The following is an 18,412-nucleotide window of genomic DNA, read 5'->3' on the forward strand; positions in this document are numbered from 1 at the left end:
TCATGTGTGCTTGCAAAAGGAACCTGATCCCTCTCGCCCCAAATTTAGCAGGCATACTGGCTGGCCTAAGGTGACCACCTGACCATCCCCCAGCACTGCCCAGGGACCACTTGGTGAAATCATCCATACAAATATTGTATTTAAGGTTCATTTCATCATTTTCTCTTCAAGGGATAGTTCACTCAAAAATGAAAATTCTGTCATCATTTACTCACCTTCATGTTGTTTTAAACATGTATAAGTTTCTGTTGAACACAAAAGGGAGATATTTTGATAAATTATGGTAAACACACAGTTGATGGTACCCATTGACTTTCATAGTATATGTTTTCCCAAGTCAATGGGTACCGTCAACTGCATGGTTAGGGTGAGTAAATGGCGACAGAATTTTACATTTTGTGTGAACTATCACTTTAATGTCAACTTTTACACAACTACTGGATTGAGTCTGATGTGGTTTGGTTGGGCTTAAAAGGCCTCTGATGGGCAGGTGACAAAATGCATAACTAAATAAGCTATGACATCATTTGTCACTAGTCATGTCTCATTGGATGCCTACACAAATTTAGCTTTCCTCAAGATGAAACGTTAAATTAGGTTGTGAAATCCAGGCTAACGTCTCATTATCTAATTTTAAGATAAGGAGCATTAAAGTTGGATTTAGTTTGATGATTTCACATTGATTTAAATTTTTGACATTGCCTTATTCAGTCAATATTAAATACATCAAGGTTATATTTTCACAGAATGTTCTTTACATTATATAGAATGATTTTGTGTAGAAAATGACAAAATATGACTAGCTTGGTTTTTAAAGACTGGGTTTTGATTTTGAACATAATTTCCATATTTGCATTTGTGTTATTCATCAGTTTTGGTAAGTTTACAAAATGTGGAAAAAATATGTGTGACCCTAAAACGTTCATACTCTATAGACGGTTTCAGCAGTAACAACATAAACAAGCGGCTGTCGTGGTCCGCACGTAACTTCAGGTAAACTCCGCTAATAATTAATAACAACAAAGTTCTTTAAACGTAGTTTATTTATATAACAACCAAAAAAACAACACATAGATTACCTATGAAACCAAAACATTTGTTATTTTCGACGAGGCATTTGTTCAAGAGATCAGTTTAGCAACTAGTCAGACCATAAAAAAAATTAAACCGGAAGTTTGCATCCAGACGTGTATCGCGTCAGCGCACGTGCGTCCGATGAAATCGTCTATAGTGCACCCTATTATTTCTGGTCTTTTAATAACCCCTCTCATATTTGATCATGCACTTTACTGACCTTGCAGGGGCGTGGGAAGATGTTTTAGGTTGGGGTGCGGTGTGTATGGCCATAACCTACTATGATGCCACACTCATAATGAATAAATATAAATGAATCAAAATTTTTCTTGCAATCCTGTAACATAACGCTTATATTATGAAACGATGTGTGTTCATATTGCTCATAAACTGTAAAACAAAGCAGATTTCATAACAACTATTGCTTCACATTCTGGTCTTTCTGTTCTAGTACTTGCTGAGACCTGGATCAAACCAGAGGACACTGCCACTCCCGCAGCCCTTTCTAACAATTACACTCTTTCCTACAGTCCTCGCACTACAGGGAGCTGGTCTACTCATTCCAAATGACTGGAAATTGCAACAGCTTACACCCTCGTGTGACAGCAGCTCTTTCGAGTAGCATGCTGTTACTATTATCCACCCTACTAAAATCCGTTTTCTAGTTATCTATCGCCCTCCAGGTCAGCTTGGACATTTCGTGGAGGACTTGGATGTACTTCTGTCTTCCTTCCCAGAAGATGGAACTCCTTTAGTAATACTTGGTGACTACAACATCCACTTTGAGAAATCACTGGCAGCCGACTTTAACACCCTGACAGCGTTGTTTGACCTCAAACAAGTCCCCACTTCGCCAACCCACTGGTCTGGTAATCTTTTAGATCTTATCTACACACGCTGCTGCTCCAGTCATCACACCGAGGTCACCCCACAACACACATCTGATCACTTCCTCATCACTCTTAATCTTCACTTAGCGCAACCTATGTACACTTTCCCCCTCCCGCCTATTCTCTTTGGTCTCCTCCATGCTCCCTCTTCCTAACCAACTCTCCCTATTAAATACAAACAACGCCAGAGACACTCTATGCTCCACACTTCGTCCACCCACGCCCCACCTTCATCTAACTTAATGGCTGACGATTTTGCATCTTTCTTTGTGAAGAAAACAAACATTATTAGTCGGCAGTTCTCTCTGCCTCTTGCACATTCTCAAACTCCTGATGCATGCTCACTCCCCTCTTTCTCTCTTATCTGAAGTGGTTGTTTCAAAGATCTTTGCTTTTAAAATGATGACTACCTGCCCATTAGATCCCATACCCACCCATCTCCTTCAGGCCATTTCTACATAGATTTTTCCTGCTCTCACCCACATTATTAACTAATCTCTTTCCACTGGTACATTCCCTACACTTCATTGTCAAGACTCTTGAGTGTGTGGTTTTTGAACAGCCCTCCTCTTTCTTCACACAAAATAACCGCCTAGAAAGCAACCAGTCTGGTTTCAACTGCGGTCACTGGAAATCATCTGTACTGACCCTACTGGATCTATCTGCCACTTTTGACACTGTCAATCACCGCATCCTCTTGCCACCTCTTAAGGCTATGGGTGTCTCTGGAATGATGCTACCATGGTTCAGGTCTTACCACTCAGGTAGGTCATTTAGAGTATCCTGGAGAGGTGATGTCTCTGAACCCCACCGTCTCACTACTGGGGTACCTCAAGGCTCAGTGATTGGACCGCTGCTCTTTTCTATATACATGACATTCCTGGGTTATGTCATTCCAAAACATGGCACACAACTGCACTTGCCTTTCCAGCTTGACGGTCCCACGGTTTCTGCTTGCATCTCAGCATGCCTGAGTGACATCTCACTCTGGATGAAGGATCCTCATCTCCAGTTGAACGGAACTGCTTGCCATATCGTCTGACCCTAAGATTCATCACAATCTCTCCGTTCAAATAGGTTCTTCAACCATTATGCCTTCCAGGACAGCTAGACACCTGGGAGTTGTCATTGATGTTCAGCTTAGTTTCACAGAGCATGTTGCCAGCAACTCCCACTCTTGTATATTCATCCTGTACAACTATAGGAAAATTAGACCGTCCAGGCTCTTGTCCTGTCCAGACTGGACTATTGTAATGCGCTACTGTCGGACTCCCAGCCTGCACAACCAAACCCCTACAGATGATCCAGAATGCTGCAGCAAGAGTGGTCTTCAATGAGCCGATGAGGGCGCACGTCACTCCTCTCTTTGTCTCGGGGTACACTGGCCTCCTATAGCAGCTCGCATCAAATTCAAAGCTATGCTCCTGGCCTTTAAAGCCACCACTGGGTCAGCACCCGCTTACATATCTTGCCATCCCAAAAAGGGAAAAATCACTATCGCAACCGTTGTGTAGATTTTAGTGGCGAGATTGCAAATCGAAACCAACAGCTCAGTCCACAGCTCATATGCATATGATAGCTGCCACAGGACAAAAATGTCGTCATCTCTTTAGAAGATTGTCCATTTAGGGCAGGGGTGGCCAAACTCCATTCTGTAGGGCCAGTGTCCTGCAAAGTTTAGCTTCAACCCTTAGCAAACACAACAGAAGCAGATAACCAAGCATATAAGCTTTTTTTAGGCAGTTGTGCTGAGGCAAGTTGGAGCTAAACTCTGAAGGACACCGGCCCTCTTGGACCGAGTTTGGGCACTCCTGATTTAAGGTTAATTTAGAAACATGGCAGAGACTTCCATGTAAGGAGACCCACGGTGTATAAACGGCTCATTATAAGGTAATTAAAACAATACAGTTCATAATGTAAGGTCTTTATACACCACTGATAAATAGCTATGATTATTATTTTGCATTTCTGTCAAAAGATCCACCTAAAAATCCCACATTGCAAGTAAATAAAAGTAGTGTGGTCAGTGTATATTTGTTATGAGATTGTATTTTTAATAAGAATTCCACAATGATGCTGATATCAAAAAAGTATTATACATATATAAAAACAAGCTGAATCTATAAGGAATTCTATGGAATCTTCACTCACAGATGGATTACATTAGGGTACAAGTCAGCAAGTTGTATAAACACGTTTATTAAAAAAATGTTCCAGTGACATTTCTTAGTTACTAAAGGTACACGTGCTGTATAATGTTCTATAATGTTCGTTTAAATCAGTTTCACTGAAAACTCCTGCACACACCAGTTCTAAAGAATAATTGTTACTATATCACAAACAAAACAGAAAATGCAAACCGATTATTTTTTACAATGCTTTACAAAAAGAACAAGGTTTGATGGTAGATTATCTTTGCATCACAGTATGATACGAAAAAATAAAACGTAGCATCAAAGCTGATATATTTACAGTCCTCAAGTCCAAAAATGAGCCAGATCTGTGTGTCAAGAACACAGCGTCTGATGCCACCTGCTGGAAGATGACATTACAGTCCAACATTTCTTAACTCCTGACAACATCAGTCATCTATTGTGGGTAACCAGAAAGCCTGTGGAGGTAAGATGATGATGATGTTTGGGTGAGAAATTGTAAATTTTGAGCAAATTGGTACACTGAGCTCTGCTGTAATTGAATATATGCTCATATACATCGCAGAAAACACTCGACTGGGAAAACCAACGGATTGCTATATTAATAAGTGTACCAGGTTTAAATCTATGATGGCTAAACAAATCAATGCAGGATGCATGTTCAATTTATCTTAAGTCTTACCATGTTAGAACAGGCGCTGGCAAAGGTCATGAATTTGGGGTTAAACTGTAAACAGGTGACAGGGCCAGTGTGCTTCCCGTCAAGAAGTGCTACTTTCATCCCACTCTCAGCATTCCACACATGGATCTTCCCATCCTCCGATCCTAGAAAATCACAATGTGAAGACACCATCACTAACTGTTAACTCATTTCAAGTCCTCTGGTATAGCTGGTTAAGACTTACCAATCATAACGAACTGAGAGTCTGGAGTAAACGAGGCCTCCAAAATCACACCTTTGCTGTTGTTATAACCCTTAAAGTGAAAGAGAAAAACTCAGTGAGACACCAACAACACTAAAAAAATTGCATAATCAAAATCAATCTGTATTCTCACCCCAAATGAATGGAGGACGGCTCCTTTGAAGGCATCCAGCACTCTGAGGGTCCCTCCGTTTGTGGAGACCAGAATGAGCTTGCCGTCGTTGCTAAACTTGAGACCCGTCCATTCGCATGTGCGCTCGTACTGTAGTTTAAATGTTGCAAATGGGCCCTAATGTTGGAGACAAATTTGGTAATATTTATGATTAAGGATGTGATACAAAACAGATATTGCAATCTCTTGGTTATAGTTTCATTTAATGCGAGTTACCTTATCAAAGGAACGAAGGTCATAAAGCTTGACCATCTCAGAATTAACCCCTGCCGCAAAAATCAACCCCTCGGGATCAAACGAACACACTGGCTTCCCTTGCAAATGCATGAGACCCTGCGAAGTAAGATAAGATTTGAGTCAAGCTTACATTGTACAAAACAACAACTAGGGAAAAGACATATGAAGTTTATTTAACTAAGAGGCTGTTTACACTTGGCATCAACATGCGTCTTCAGCGATCGGATCACAAGTGGACGACGTTAATGCCAGGTGTAAGCGGTGTTCAAAACGTTTTGAGCTCGTCCATTTTCAACCACTTTCAACCACATTCAGAGGTAGTCGAAAGCCCTTTCAATCGGATTGCTTTTGTAGTGTAAACGCACATGTGATCAATATTTGCGAGTTTTATGTGTATGGGCATTGGCCGATACGTGGCTGCCCTGTTCCCCAATTTTTTCCAAAATAAGTTACAGACAGAGTGCTGGAAGCCGCAAGCGATTGCAGGTCATGTGACTAAAAACAACCAACCTTTCCATGACAACATCTTAAAGCTCTGGTTTTTATTTCTCATCTCTATGGGACGGTTTCCTGGACAGGGATTAGACTAGTCCTAGACTAAAATAAATTAACATATCTTAAAATACATCAGTGCCCTGTGTTTTGCCTCAAAATGGACACAAGTAATGTTTTTAGTAAGGCATGTTTGTTAAAACTAGTAATATTTCCTAATTAAACTAAGCTCTAGTCCTAGTTTAAGATAATTCCTGTCCGGGAATCAACCCCTACATATATATTTGTAGTAGTAAAGTGCTAGAAATCAATATCCTTTGCTGATAGTTCCTCATCATTGAGCGTGCAGTTCATGGTTCCATAGCACTAGAGATCGACCGATATATCTGTTTTCCGATATTTTCCCCGATATTTGAGCATTTTCCGATGATCGGATATCTGTTTTGTAATATCGGATTGACCGAAAAACAAGAAAATTGCGCGCTGGACGCATCTGAGGAGAGGAGCTCACAGCAGCAGCAGCGTGCACAGCAAATATGACGGCGGAGTGACGCGACTTTATTAAAAGGACTTTGAGTATACTTACTTTGCATATGAGGCATTTATAGCACAGCTTATTTGTGCATTAATGTATGTTATGTTAAATAAGTTGATATATTAAAAGCAATGTATGCAGCTTGTCTAAGAATAGAGACGAACTCACAGAGTCACGCTGGCTGATCCATCAAATCCGGTCCCAATAACGACATAGCTTTGCATGAATAAAACAGCCATGAATTAATGCTTTGTGGAATTAAAAACGCTAAATTAAATTCGTTTTTCTGTTATTTATGCTTATCATTAGCATCGTAAAATCACGTTCATATTGCTGATCACTTACCGGAGGCTAAAGCACATCTACCACTTTTAACAAGATTTACCCTATTAACATTTACCAGATAAACATTATTTTGCTAAAATATCTAAATAAATGTCTGTGGATATTAATTAATTATTTATTACCTCCGCAAGCGGTCACAGTTTAATACAGTTAATGCGCGAGTAAATGCATAGATAAACAGCGCTGTCTACAGCCATTTCATAAGCTAAAACAACTAAATATTAATTATTCTGAAATCAAATAATGTTACCAGTTAAGAAATTTGATTATATATAAGCCGTTTTGTTTGTTTCTTTCCTGAATGTAGTATTCCAGTCAGTGATATTATTTGTAAAATCTCTTTGCTAACTACTGGTTGGATTGCTGAAGGCTCAGGTTGCTGGTCAAAACAACGATATTATATCCCAAAAAAGGCACTTAATCCACCTGTTTTACGCTATAAACTATGTATAACAAGCAGCCAACTCCGCTATACTTTTCTCTCTCTCCCGCTCTGTTACCTGAAAACCGCAGCGCGAACTTTGGATCAGTCCATTTCTGACGAAATGATAGGGGTGTTTGGAATAGTCCATGTATTGGGAATATAGTTTCTACATTATTCATTAAATTAATATTATTCTTCACTCTTTCAGACCCCTCTATTTATGACTTTGTATGCAAAGAGGGAGTGATTGTGATGATGATTATTATTATAAGGGTTTGTTCAGTTCAGTAGTGTAGTAATTATTATGTCAAAAACAGAAGTATAACAGTAAATAAAAATCGGTTCAGCATATCGGTTATCGGGCACATAAGCCTCCAAATATTTGTTATCGGCATCGGTTTGAAAAAATGAGTATCGGTCGATCTCTACATAGCACCCTCACCTGTTTTTTACTTTTTGTTAAATATAGTTTTTTTTAAGTTCAACAAACGTTACCTTTTTAAAATTGAGACTTGTAACATTTGGCATCATCATTGTGTCATTTTTATGATGTAAATTGAGTGCGCAAAAGCAGTATCGGCTCCAAATATTGGCTCAAGAAAATCGGCAGCCTGTATAAGTCATCGGCTAAGGCTGATAAATCAAAAATCGGTATCGGCATCGGCACTGAAAAATCCATATCGGTCGACCCCTAATAAATATTACAAGTTAAAGGAATAGTCTACTCATTTTCAATATTAAACTATGTTATTACCTTAACTAAGAATTGTTGATACATCCCTCTATCATCTGTGTGCGTGCACGTAAGCGCTGGAGCGTGCTGCGACACTTCGATAGCATTTAGCTTAGCCCCATTCATTCAATGGTACCAATCAGAGATAAAGTTAGAAGTGACCAAACACATCAACGTTTTTCCTATTTAAGACGAGTAGTTATACGAGCAAGTTTGGTGGTACAAAATAAAACGTAGCGCTTTTCTAAGCGGATTTAAAAGAGGAACTATATTTTATGGCGTAATAGCACTTTTGGGAGTACTTCGACTCGCCTGAAAAGTCCGCTTCCTTTCTCCCTCTCATAATGGGAGAGGGAGAGTGTTACTGTGCCAAGTCGAAGTACTCCCAAAAGTGCTATTACGCCATAAAATATAGTACCAATGGGATTGGTACTAGCACTATGGGTGGAGCTACTCAGTAGAACACTGCAGGACAGAAAAATGCTTTGGTAGTTAGAAATTGGTAGTTTGAAAGAAAACCCAAATTGTGTTAAGGACGAATGGTCTATTTTTACACGCATCGGCAGATTTTTAAAACCCTCCATACATTGAGCGTGTAAGTCCCGCTTGCGCCTGCAGGAAAATGTTATATGTAGCCCAGGAGATGCATTGCATTTTGTCGCAATGTGCATGTGTGGAACACCTGTGTACACGTATGAGTAAAATAAACTATACTTTGCATGGCTGTGAATTCGACCATGCATACCAACATGTTTGCATGCCTCTTACTCTGCGCTGGTTGCTTTTTAATCATGTCATCAAGACCTCATTGTTCGGTTGAATTTATTCAGTCATTTCACTTGTTTGGCATTAGTTTTTTGCTATTTTTCGACAGAATAATTTAAATTTGCTGAACATTCTGTGCATCCCTATTGATCAGGTACATAAAATATCAGTGTTCGTCTTCTTACCTTACTTTGCTTACTTACAACAACAATTCATAAATTAAGCTGTCAAGTCAGATTTCGCATGCAATGTCTGTTGTTTTTTAAGTACAACAAGTAACCTGCCATTCTATGTTTCGAACAGAGATGGCAATACAGAGGTGTAAAATTATGAATAATGTTTAAAGCCCAAAAATTGCTTACTTGACAGTTAGGTGAACGAAGATCCCATAGACGAATAGTTTTATCCAGTGAGCCAGATATGAACGTGTCATCAACAGGCGACATAGAAAGCGCAACAACCCTGCAAAAGCATAAGATACACCATTATAAAACATTACAACTGAAATATGCTTCAAAGCAAACCTTTACCTAAAAATCTTAAGATCCTTACCTCTTATTGTGTCCAGGAAAGTAGCGAATGTACTTATTGTCATGCAGAGACAGGTATCGTATGGTATCTGCAACAACACATGGTGGAGAAAAGAACGGTTCAGAATAAACCCCTAAACCAGATTATAACAACGAATCATGCTGGAATCTCAGGGGTATTAGGTGTCAGACGAACAGGCTCAACCCTGGGCAAGGCAGTAGTCTGTACAGTTAACTCCTTAACAGGGCAGAATAACAGACCCTAAAAACTGTACAAACAACTACCTCAGGCCAGGGCAGGCAGGAGGTTTGAGGAACACCTTCATCCATCTTCATTACATACAAATAAGAGCTGATAGTGGACTTCCAGTTCCTGAATATGAATAATATGAACCAGACATTTCACACAACATACATAACATAAAACAAAGTGTTAAAAAAATTTAAAATAAATGTAAAGGGGCAGCTGAAAAATATCAAACATTTACACTTTTATATACTAACATTAAATATTAATCACACTTTTAGAAGCATTTGTATTAATAAATCACACACAATATAGTGCAGTAACTACACTCTTAAAAATAAAGGTTTTATTATTTGGGGAACCAAAAATGGTTCTTCTATGGCAGGGGTCGGCAAGTAACTTTGGCCGCGGGCCAATATTTTTTTTAGCCAGTAGATGGCAGGCCAACTGCTGTTGGCACACTTACGTGTCTTATTTTAAAGTCGCCATGAAACGGAAGTAGCGATTGCCTTATTTTCCCCGTGGTGACGTATATCCGAATGAAACGGCTTTTGAGATGAAATAAGGCAGGGCTGGATTTGAATTTGTCCATCGAGATCTGATTGGATCGTTTGAAGTTGGGTCGTGTTGCTAATTGCTAATCACTGCGATCTTCTCCCGGACCCCGCCCACCTGCCATACTTTTGACCGGAAGTGAAGAGAGATCGTTTTGAGGAGGGGAGGAGATTTGCATTTTTGATTAAAGATTATGAGCACACACAAATTTTTAAAAAATAATGAAGCTCACAGATAAGTCATTTGGGCATAATATATCAATGCAATCATTTTAAACAGACCAAGTACTATAGTGGTAACATATTACAGGCATATTATGCTCTCATGAAAGACTCTTACAGTCCGACTTTTGAACTGTATTCAATTTTAATTCATATTTATCCGGGACACACACATACACAACTTAGGTTTAAGGAGGTCTCCGCTGGACTGTTTTTTGTCCAGCTCCGACAATGTTCTAATCAGTAAACTGCTTAAAATAGACTCTGTGTTCACCCGATTTCTTTCTCGACCTGACAGGTCTGCAAAACTTAACGTTAGATCTCGTTTCTAGAATCTCACATTCAAATGTCTCTAACCAAAAGAGAGAGATGAAGTAGCCTATAACAATTATAAATGCTATTCAAAAATTGTGTTCGTGGCGTGCCAATATAAATATTATTTTAACATTGTATTGTCAGCAGAGAAAAAATGTCACAGAAAAAATAATGAAATATAAATAATAAATTAAATAGGACAAAGCCTCTCACTCAAATTTCTAACCAACATAAACCGAAACCATAGTTGGTTGCGGAGTTGCTGTTCAAACAAATTGCTGAAAATCCTCCTTTGCCAAATTTATAACGTTTTAAATGGAGGCAAAGATCAAAGAACTATGCGTTAGGAAAATTAATAATGGCTTTATTTTAATAGACTTTTAAAACCGTATTTTGGCGGATTGCTTTCATTTTCTAACGAATTTACCTGCCCATTTAGTCTTAATAATTAACGGTAAACGAACTTGACTTGCTGTTCTCTAAGGCAGGTCGAACCTTAGGTCGGACTCGAGCCCCAAGTTCAAGTAACAGAACAAAAAAAAAAATTAGTAGTGAAGGAGAAGATGAGAAGGAGGAGTTGCAGCTATGCGCGGAGGCACGCATTGACATGATTTACGAGGTAAATTTGCAAAGATTCATGAAGTCATATCTCTGCAATTGTTTGATCGATTGTGTTTTAGAATATGCTCAAACTCTAATGACAGTTATGATCGCGGATGCGCTGGTAGAGAAAAAAGAAAGAACGACCCGTTAAGATTAAACTAGCTATTATACGCAGTTTTTTTCAGGACATTCTTGCGAGCCGGTGGCAACTTGTCCACGACCCAGTGGTTGGGGACCTCTGGGCTAGAGGAAGAGTTTTGTGCAGCATTTAGTGCAAATATTTTTATCAGGTAATACATATTATTTATCAGTGTGTTATAAGCGAATAAATAATAATGAAAAAAGTTCAAAAGTCAGAATGTAAGCGAATAAGACTTAAAGGAAAGCATGGTTGCTATTCAAACCCTTATTAAAACCCTTATTAAAATGTAATCTGTTCTGTTTAAATTTATTTCATTGGTATATGTCTGCTAAGGTGTTCAATTAAAATTTGTCCGAACCCGTTTTCATTCATTTTTTTATTTTTGATCTGAGCGCACATTCGGAAAACGAGTCATTTGATTTAAGTTCAGGAAATAAATAATAGAAAAACAAGTCGTTTTTCTTTATTTTCTTTTTGGTTTTGATTTGAAAAAACGAATGAAGGAATGATACACGGGGCCATTTTTGTAAACTGTTAATGTAAAATAAAAAAGTCTGATAAAAAAACGGACTTCAAATTAATCCAGTGGGCCAGAAAATATTGCTGGCGGGCCGCCTGTTGCCGACCCCTGTTCTATGGCATCATGTGGAAGAACCCTTTTTAACGCCTTTATTTTTAAGATGATAGTCTTTGTATAACCCTACCATCAATTTTGTTGGAGCTGTAGACGACAGTGTTCGCGGCATGAGTATATCGGATAAGATCCACACCATACTTCTTACTGTAGAGGGTCCGTTTTGGTCTGATAAAGAGCATAGAGAGAAAAAAGTGACTTAGGTTACTTAAACCAAAACATAAACAGTGGAGGTTTAACATGGTCAAGATATTTTTTTTCCTACATATTGCATCTTATTTTTACCGATCACAATAACACATAAGTATGCAATAGTACAAGTATGCAAGTATGTGATTAACACTAAATGACAGTTGCACAGCTATGTTGTGCTGTACCCTTTCCCCATGCTAATAAAACAATTCTGCATTTAAATATAAAAACACAATATCAACATATGTCAACGTAATTATAACCTATATTAATCATAATGTCAATGTACTATCATACCAAACGTTTACAAACTGAGCTCATGCATAAGCAACGGGCCCCTCACGAAAATGAACCATGGTTACCATAGTAACCATCGTTTAAGTATGATATTTGTAATTCAATTGTGGTATAGTACAAACGTTAATCATTCCACCATGAATAAACAAGTGTTACTTCACGTTTACTATAATAAAACCACGTTACTTTTACAAAGGGGGCTTGACTGTGCTAGGCGGGCTAGTTCCCTAGAGGGAGGCGTGGGTGCTAACGGTTAGCACACGTTTATGCTATACACATGTAATGAAATCACAGAAAAAACACTTGGTACAAACACTAACATTTACGTCAATATCGCAGTACTAACCAACATATATCGCCAGATATCGTAGTAACGGTGGTGTTGTCAAGATCAAGGCTGTACGTTTACATTAAGGCCAATCGTCGCGCTACAAGACCGCTAGCCATATCAACGTTACGTGTAAGTAAATTACTTACTTTCCTTCCTGGCAGTCGTAGAGGACAATCGAGTCGTCGTCGCTGCTCGATATTACGGTCTCGCCGTTTGAGCTGAAGTCAAAGCAGTTTATTTTGTCCGAATTTTCCCGGAAAACCTTCGCAACCCTGAAACTCCGCAACACATTGTCTGTGAGTTTCATTGTGGCCTTTCTGCCTGGCCAGGCGCGGAAGATCGTCTAGCTAAAAACACTGAGTAAACAGGCCTCCTGTTATTTGGTAATAGATGTTGTAAGTGTGTTTGAACACGTGATAAACGTTTTCAGATGTGCATTTCTGTCATGTTAAAAAAGCCCGCCGACGAAAATCGTCAATGAACCAGGTTACGGAAGACGAGGTGAAGGCAGAGGTAATACAACGGTTTACAAAATGGCGACAATGCCTGCGGAAGTTTTAGAATAAAAGTCCCATGTACAGCAGAACGTTGAAGTGTATATTTTAACATCTCCATATCTGTTAGTAAAGAATTTTTATTATATAGTTTAATATTAACCTTCCATTAAGTAAAAAAATATCATCAATAATAACAAGGATGCTGTTGGTTATTTAGTGTTGTTCTGACAGCTGTGACGAAGACTTAGAATTTCACAATAGCTCTCCACATGCTGTGCTTCTGTATTTGTGATTAGTGTTGCTAGGTTAAGTCAGATTTTTTCATCATAATCTAGTCTCCCATTTGTCATCAGTCAATATAATATTAAGTTGAGCTATTTTATAATATTGAAGGTCTATACTTACTCCTTAACAGGCCATCTCAAATAAATGAAGTGCTGTTCAGACACAACTTAAGCATATGATCTCACAAGATGAATTTCATTTTCTCTCATATAATAAATTTGGCACATAGACATCAAGCTAGCATCACCCAAATATAGCCACTAACCAAACATCAGATTCAGCAGCCAGTGGTATAAAAAGGAGCGCAAGTCAGCACTGCACTTTTACACCATAAAAAGTGCATTAGGAAAATCAAGCTCAGAAATTATTGAGCAGAAAAAATACTTTTTATTTAATTCCTAACCAAACATATTTAAAATGGAAAGCAGTGATTTACAGGTAAGGTTTGTTAAAAATAATATTTCCAATGAAAACTGATTTTTAACACGAGGTTTCATCTGTATTTACAATATAGTAGTTATGCATAGTACTAAACACGAATATCTTTTTCAAAGGGGAAAATGTGTACGGTGGGAGATCATCACATATTTACCGTGAATGTGGCTGAATTTGCACCAGAAGAAGTGATTATAACATCCACCAATAATTGCATACAAGTCCATGCAGAAAAGGTAAGCAAACTCAAATTATAAAATCTATTTAAATGCAAAGCATTAGGATCTTTGCATTGGATGTGGTCACAAGCTTGTATGCATGTAGTTACACAACTTAACCACCATATCCACATTTGTTTTTCTTCTTAGATTTAATTTGTGTTTTATTTTCTTGCAATTTTCCACACTTATGTATCAGTTGGCATTGGATGGAACAATTGAGAACTCCATTTGTCAAAAGTGCCAATTCCCAGCTGATGTGGACCCAATGTCAGTCACATCATTTCTAGAGAAAAGTGGCATGTTGAGTATTAAAGCTCACAAGCACATTGGACATACATAATGCATGGATATAGGTTTGGAAAAAGTATGTTTTACTTTAAATGATTTTAAGAACACATATCTGGATTGTTAAACTTACAAATCTGTTATAAAATTGTCGATTTATTTTAATAAATTCAATTACATTATATACACTGTATGTTTATAATTATACATGTTTGTTAATACAATGTTTTTTGCAAGACATTTTAATCATTTTCATGACTGCTTGCAGAAAATTGCATAGCTCACAGAGATTTCTTTTTGTATTTGTTAGTAAGCTGAGATGATTCATCGAAAAATCCTTACAATAAATACATATGCTGTTTTTAAGTAAGGCTCAAATATGTCCACATGTATGAAGAAGATTTCAGAAAACACAAATTCTTTCATACTGAACCACAAATACTGTGCATGTTGATATAAAGTCTATACAATGATCTCTGCGTCTGTTTGCCCGTGGCCAGCGCCAGGCTGTGGGGAGATAGATGCAGATGAAGCAGCTATACAGTCCTGGTACCACAGGTTTTCAGCAAGGGCATTTAAGAGGGGTGCAACCTCACCAAGCCCTGCACTTACATCACCTTCCATGCGAAAGACTGGAAGACCACACACCCCTTGAAAGTGTGTTACATCGCTCTCTGTGACATCTGTATGCATAAATAAGTCAAACCTGCACCGTTAAGGTGTATAAGTATTAAAATAGATAGATTTTTCTTGATACACTGTATGTTTCTAAAAATTTACATTTTTACTGTAACAAAACAATATGGAATTAAATGTTTAGCAAAACTAAACCAGACTCGTGTGATCTCATTAAAATACAATATTGTGGAATAAGTCCCCCATTTTTCGGTCTTTTTACACTGATGTGTGTTCCACTATGTCAACCAAATGCTCTCAACTAGTAAATCTAAAAGGATACTTTGTGCCAACCACCAATTTAACCACTCGATCTGAAGATTCTGTTATCCGAGATATCTGATTTGAAAGATCTTCAAAGGAGCCACGGTCAGTGAAGGAAAATAGAAAAAGTATTGCATCCACTTGTTCCTTACATGACTGCAGAGAAAAGTATCAACGTTGTAAATAAAATGTTTTGAGAGAATGTAAGTGGCTATCAAAAAAAAAAAAAAAATGGCTCACCGGTAACATGTGATCAAATCTTCGCATAGCACTTTCTCCACATTCCCAAAACTCAAAGCGGAAAAACAACACACGACCACTCTCCTTCAGCTTTGCAGGCCAGAAGGTCACACTTGTCTCTATGCCTACAGGAATTACAGTTCTTTAAGGATCTCAAAAATAATCTTTTATTATTTTGAAAACCATGACAATTTTGCTAATGAATATATTGCCAAGATCATGATATTGTATGCTAAATGTTTCAGTTATAAACAAAAATGGTTATTTTTTTTTATTTAACTCTCTATTTTCATCCTTCAAATTAATACACAACAATAAAAATACCAAATTTTGTTGCGTTATTTAAATTTTTTATTTAAATTAAATATTCTGTTTTTCTCCTATATGTAAATCTATGTTATTCATTTGTATGTCTTTCTTATTGTATCATATTCAATATAATTGTTTTATATATATATATATATATATATATATATAAATATAACATTCATATAAATAAAATTGTATATTTATTATGCAATATAAGAGTCCCACAATTCTTTATTCAGTAACCACCAATGTTCTTTTATGCAAATAAAAATGTGCAAAGGGTTATTTACTGTAAAAAAAAAGTACTTTAGTGTTTATAGTATTATTTACTATATAAAATTAAGTAAAAATTATAAAAAAATAAAATAAAAAATACAGTGTATTGTGTTTTGAACCTTACCATTGCAAGCCACAGGATTTACTACACTTAAATTAATACTACACTAAACTATAGCATACACTAATACATTTGAGTAATTAATATATTATATATATATATATATAAATATATTTTTCATCTGAGTTGTCACTCACCCGTGGTTTCATAGTGCATTTTGGGGATATCGAGGCCAGTCAGACGGGCAGCGAGTGCGCTTTTCCCCACTCCAGTTTTACCGGAGATGAAAACCTTGTAGCGCACGGTGTCCACGTTCATATGAGGAGGCATCATCGGAGCTTCCAAGAGACCTCGTACATCAACATATAAAATGTGCATTTTGCATTTATTCAAATTACTTAACAACACTTGCTTAAGTAAGCATTGCTACTGCTACTTACTATGAACTACACTTAAAATATATTATCGTAAGAATGAATAACGATACATAACAGCGATGCTTGATATGCTGTAACCATGGAGATGAAGCTTACCAAACTTTCGTCGTCTCTTTTTATGCAATATTTTGCTGAAAAACTCTTTACTGTCTGCGCAGCGGTGCCAATCTGGCACGATTATGGAGCCAGAAACGACAGACATTTGGTTTAAAATAAAAGAGTTTTATGTTTTATTTTGTGATGCCAAGTAACTGGATCCGGGCGGGCGTGAAGCTGAAGTTCTTCGTCCCGCTGAATAGTCGTAAAGGATATGTCAAAATAAAAGTCTGTGGTCTACAATTATATATATATAAACAACACAATAATTATTTGACTACACAAACGTTATATTGAATGTTCGACACTTAAGTCACTAAATATCACAGCTTTAAATAGTATTTAAAGACATATGGCATCTGAACAGCATTTTTGAAGTTAAATTAATTCAGATATTTTTAACTAGCAAGACCAAGGTTAATTTAGTTCATTGGATGTATAATGTCAAACATCCTCATGTTCACACATATGGCCTTTGGAGAACAACCACAGGGTGGCGCTCATTACATCATCTATGGACATCTTTATATAGGTTTAATAACCTGAAAGTTTATAATTAAGATTAACTTAATTTTGAACAGTAACTAAATATGAATCAATTGTTTGTAATTAATAAAATAACATTATTAAATGTGTGATTTAAAGAGCACCTGTTTCATTGCTAAATACAATGTTATTTTGTGTATTTGGTATAATACAATGTGTTGACGTGGTCTATGGTTAAAAACACATTATTTTCCACATACCGTAAATTTTTTTAAACTCCAGATTTCACTCTCGTTTTGAAATGCACAGATTTGAAAAGCTCTGTGTCCCTGATTGGCCAGCTAATCTGTACGTTGTGATTGGTATGAATACCTCTGACATCAGCAGGAAATGTGACGCTCCTTACCATATTTGAAAGATTCGGTTGCAAACAGGAGTTAACTTATAGGCTGTGAGTCCAAGCGGGAGGAATTATGATAATGTCGGTCTTGTCAACATCATCAATACCAGGAAGTAAACTGTTGCCTACAATCCGTGTGTTTGTTGTAGTCCAAGAAAAGAGATTTACGTTGGAAACGATAACTTGCGACATCGTTTACTTTGGGGTATGTACCGTTTGCATATTGTTAGCATATCCTAATACACACTTACACACCAAAGGAAATGTAAAAACGTGAATTGGACAATAGGTGCTCTTTAAGTATCCAAATAGTTCTTGGACCACTGTATACTGTATCGTTAAGAAATACTGCCAGTGGAGGAGTCAAATCTGAGTTTAAAGGTGCTGTGGGTACATTTTAGCGGCATCTAGTGGTGAGATTGCGAATTGCAACCAACACCGCCCACCCCTCCCTTTGGAAACACATATAGAAGCTACAGTAGCCACCACAGGACAAACATGGATTTCTGAACCTACACACGCAAAACGGCGACAAAATAACGTGATATTTGTCAGCTCTGTCAAGGTTTGTGTGCTAAAGATGCTGTCATTGTTTGGAATTCAAATGCAGTCAGAGCTCGGAGAAAATCGTTTTG

General features: G+C 37.4%; 2 protein-coding genes and 1 long non-coding RNA gene across 3 annotated transcripts; 1 reads left to right on the forward strand and 2 right to left on the reverse strand.

Moving 5' to 3' along the window:
• Window positions 1-4,147: 4,147 nt before the first annotated feature.
• On the reverse strand, window positions 4,148-13,334 carry wdr82 (WD repeat domain 82). The gene is made up of 9 exons (XM_065279864.2): window positions 12,957-13,334; window positions 12,061-12,158; window positions 9,296-9,362; window positions 9,106-9,205; window positions 5,429-5,545; window positions 5,174-5,329; window positions 5,023-5,092; window positions 4,800-4,942; window positions 4,148-4,575 (listed from the first exon to the last, which is right to left on the reverse strand). The coding sequence occupies exons 1-9, from the start codon at window positions 13,115-13,117 to the stop codon at window positions 4,546-4,548; spliced, it is 942 nt and encodes a 313-aa protein (XP_065135936.1). The 5' UTR covers window positions 13,118-13,334; the 3' UTR covers window positions 4,148-4,545.
• A 229-nt stretch (window positions 13,335-13,563) lies between these two features.
• On the forward strand, window positions 13,564-14,581 carry LOC135770157 (uncharacterized). The gene is made up of 3 exons (XR_010542560.2): window positions 13,564-14,030; window positions 14,147-14,263; window positions 14,445-14,581. It is a non-coding gene; the product is annotated as an uncharacterized lncRNA (long non-coding RNA).
• cplane2 (ciliogenesis and planar polarity effector 2) lies at window positions 14,037-17,115 on the reverse strand. The gene is made up of 5 exons (XM_065279865.2): window positions 16,892-17,115; window positions 16,556-16,708; window positions 15,713-15,837; window positions 15,492-15,628; window positions 14,037-15,239 (listed from the first exon to the last, which is right to left on the reverse strand). Exons 1-5 carry the CDS (start codon window positions 16,995-16,997, stop codon window positions 14,996-14,998), a joined length of 765 nt encoding a protein of 254 aa, XP_065135937.2. The 5' UTR covers window positions 16,998-17,115; the 3' UTR covers window positions 14,037-14,995.
• Between the last annotated feature and the right edge of the window lie 1,297 nt (window positions 17,116-18,412).

This window comes from Paramisgurnus dabryanus, chromosome 7 (genome assembly GCF_030506205.2).
Source record: "Paramisgurnus dabryanus chromosome 7, PD_genome_1.1, whole genome shotgun sequence".
Lineage (NCBI taxonomy): Eukaryota > Metazoa > Chordata > Actinopteri > Cypriniformes > Cobitidae > Paramisgurnus > Paramisgurnus dabryanus.

Bases quoted from the DNA above. Each gene is read 5' to 3' on its own strand.
- wdr82 (XM_065279864.2), bottom strand. From the start codon at position 13,117: ATGAAACTCACAGACAATGTGTTGCGGAGTTTCAGGGTTGCGAAGGTT. The intron at 9,363-12,060 runs GTAGGGTTATAC...GTGTTGTTGCAG, and splicing joins CAGCTCCAACAAAATTGATG to ATACCATACGATACCTGTCT. The intron at 4,576-4,799 runs GTAAGACTTAAG...TTACCTCCACAG, and splicing joins CCAGCGCCTGTTCTAACATG to GCTTTCTGGTTACCCACAAT.
- cplane2 (XM_065279865.2), bottom strand. From the start codon at position 16,997: ATGTCTGTCGTTTCTGGCTCCATAATCGTGCCAGATTGGCACCGCTGC. The intron at 15,629-15,712 runs GTGAGCCATTTT...TTTTCTCTGCAG, and splicing joins GATTTGATCACATGTTACCG to TCATGTAAGGAACAAGTGGA. The intron at 15,240-15,491 runs GTATCCTTTTAG...TTAACGGTGCAG, and splicing joins AAATTGGTGGTTGGCACAAA to GTTTGACTTATTTATGCATA.